The 1790-nt window shown below is 36.7% G+C and overlaps 1 protein-coding gene across 1 annotated transcript; it reads left to right on the top strand.

Moving 5' to 3' along the window:
• On the top strand, positions 1 to 933 carry LOC111634821. Its single transcript, XM_023379653.1, has 3 exons — positions 1 to 164; positions 233 to 433; positions 508 to 933. Exons 1-3 carry the CDS (start codon positions 86 to 88, stop codon positions 810 to 812), a joined length of 585 nt encoding a protein of 194 aa, XP_023235421.1. The 5' UTR covers positions 1 to 85; the 3' UTR covers positions 813 to 933.
• The last annotated feature ends 857 nt before the right edge of the window (positions 934 to 1790 follow it).

The raw sequence follows: 1790 nt of genomic DNA, 5'->3' as shown, positions 1-1790 counted from the left end.
TCAATTTAATAATTAGAACCGAAACCATTTAAACTTATTGTCGCGTCTAGATTCTCTCAGTTTAACTGGAGAAAATCCACCAAGGATGATTTTTAAAGCGGTGTTTGTTCTTTCCTGTTTTATATTAATAACTGGATACAGTTTTTATTCATTCGTTGTCCGAAGTAAGTACATTATTTCCATATTAATTTTGGATAGAGAAAGGCTTTGACTTATAAATTCTCACCATTAGCTCAACCCGAGTGTGCAAGACTTTTCCAGAGAGGAAGAGTCGGATTTTTAGGTTGCCTTAAGCTTAAAGTAGAAAACCACTTTTCAAAAACATTTTGCTCCGAAGAGAATGATTCGTGGCTGTCTTGCTTGATAACCTACGATTTCAACAAACGAGACTGTAATTTAATAAACGAATTTATGCAAGACTACTTCCCGGATGGTTAGTGATTCCATTTAGGATTTCTAAAGTTACTTCAAGCAGATTAGTTAATTAAATTCAAATTACTTTTCTAGAAAGTACCATTATGCAAAATATATACAACCGTATTTGCTGTAAATCAAAACGGAAATGGGGATTACGAACGTTTTTCGAGTATCTTGGCAATCTTCCCTTTGATATCCAGAAATATAGTCGACACACCATCTCAAAACATATAACTGGATTTATATGCCCAATAATTGGTGGCATACCCTTTAATGGTTATGCATTCTTGGGTGTAATAGCCACCATTTTCATACTGCTAATTGGAAAATTCATCCATCGATGGTGGTGTTGGAAGAAGTCTCAGAAAAGGAAGAGAAAATTATATGCTTATTAATCAGACTTTACAAAATAATGAACTGAACAGAATAATTTAAAATTTATTAAGATATACAATCGTTTAATGTTGAAAGTATTTTTTGAACGTTTACCATTCGAGATTAAACCATCATTTTAACCATAACTACAAATTTTTCTAATCAAGTTTTATCTGTTTATGTAATTGTAATTAATTTTTATACTTATAGTTTTATGTAGGTATGAATGTATTCTAGAGTTAAGGAAGTTCACGCTCTCTAGAATGGACAATTGCTGTCCAAACTCCGGGTAGAGTAGACACATCTATTTAGCATTTTGCTACTTTCCTTACAAGCTCGTACGAACAGCAATCGAGCAGATCGAGCTTGCTGCAGCAATCGTGTTTGTGTATTGGTAAATAAATACAGAGGGTTGATCGCGTTACATAATGCCGAATTAAGAGGCCTATAAAGTAACGTAAATGCCATAGCGCCAGTTTTGATTATGCTCGATATGATGACCATGTTGTGAAACTATAGGCCTACATCGAAGTTTCCACTGTAGACGATTTCTTTGAAGAACATTCATGTCCAAACGGTCCCGTTCCTTCTTATACAGGCTTTCCATAAGCCTGCCGTTGTTTTTGGACGACGGCTTCCCAGAACTCGTTTCAATAGACCAAACGCACAGTAGTCCACTGGAGTCGCGTCGGGCGACTTCACGGGAATGTCATCGAAAGGGATGGTATAGATTCCCGTTTCCTGTTCCAATACATGGATGAAATCTCGAGTCGATTTGGAAGTATGACTGGAAGCTTTGTCTTGATGCACCTATACCTACATTTGTTCGGTCATTTCCGTACAAAGTAGGGATCTCTTTAAAGTACAGTAGACCCCCCTATAACGCGAAAATACGTTCCTCGTTATACGAATTTCGCGTTGTTGGAATCCTTGGGCTGTGATTGGCTCACGTATTTGACACGTGTGAAGTTTACGGACTACGGCTGTTTGAAAGGTTT

The sequence above is a fragment of the Centruroides sculpturatus genome, unplaced genomic scaffold (genome assembly GCF_000671375.1).
Source record: "Centruroides sculpturatus isolate CEXI.00-Female unplaced genomic scaffold, Cexi_2.0 scaffold852, whole genome shotgun sequence".
Lineage (NCBI taxonomy): Eukaryota > Metazoa > Arthropoda > Arachnida > Scorpiones > Buthidae > Centruroides > Centruroides sculpturatus.
This window is presented reverse-complemented; position numbering and strand designations above follow the sequence as displayed.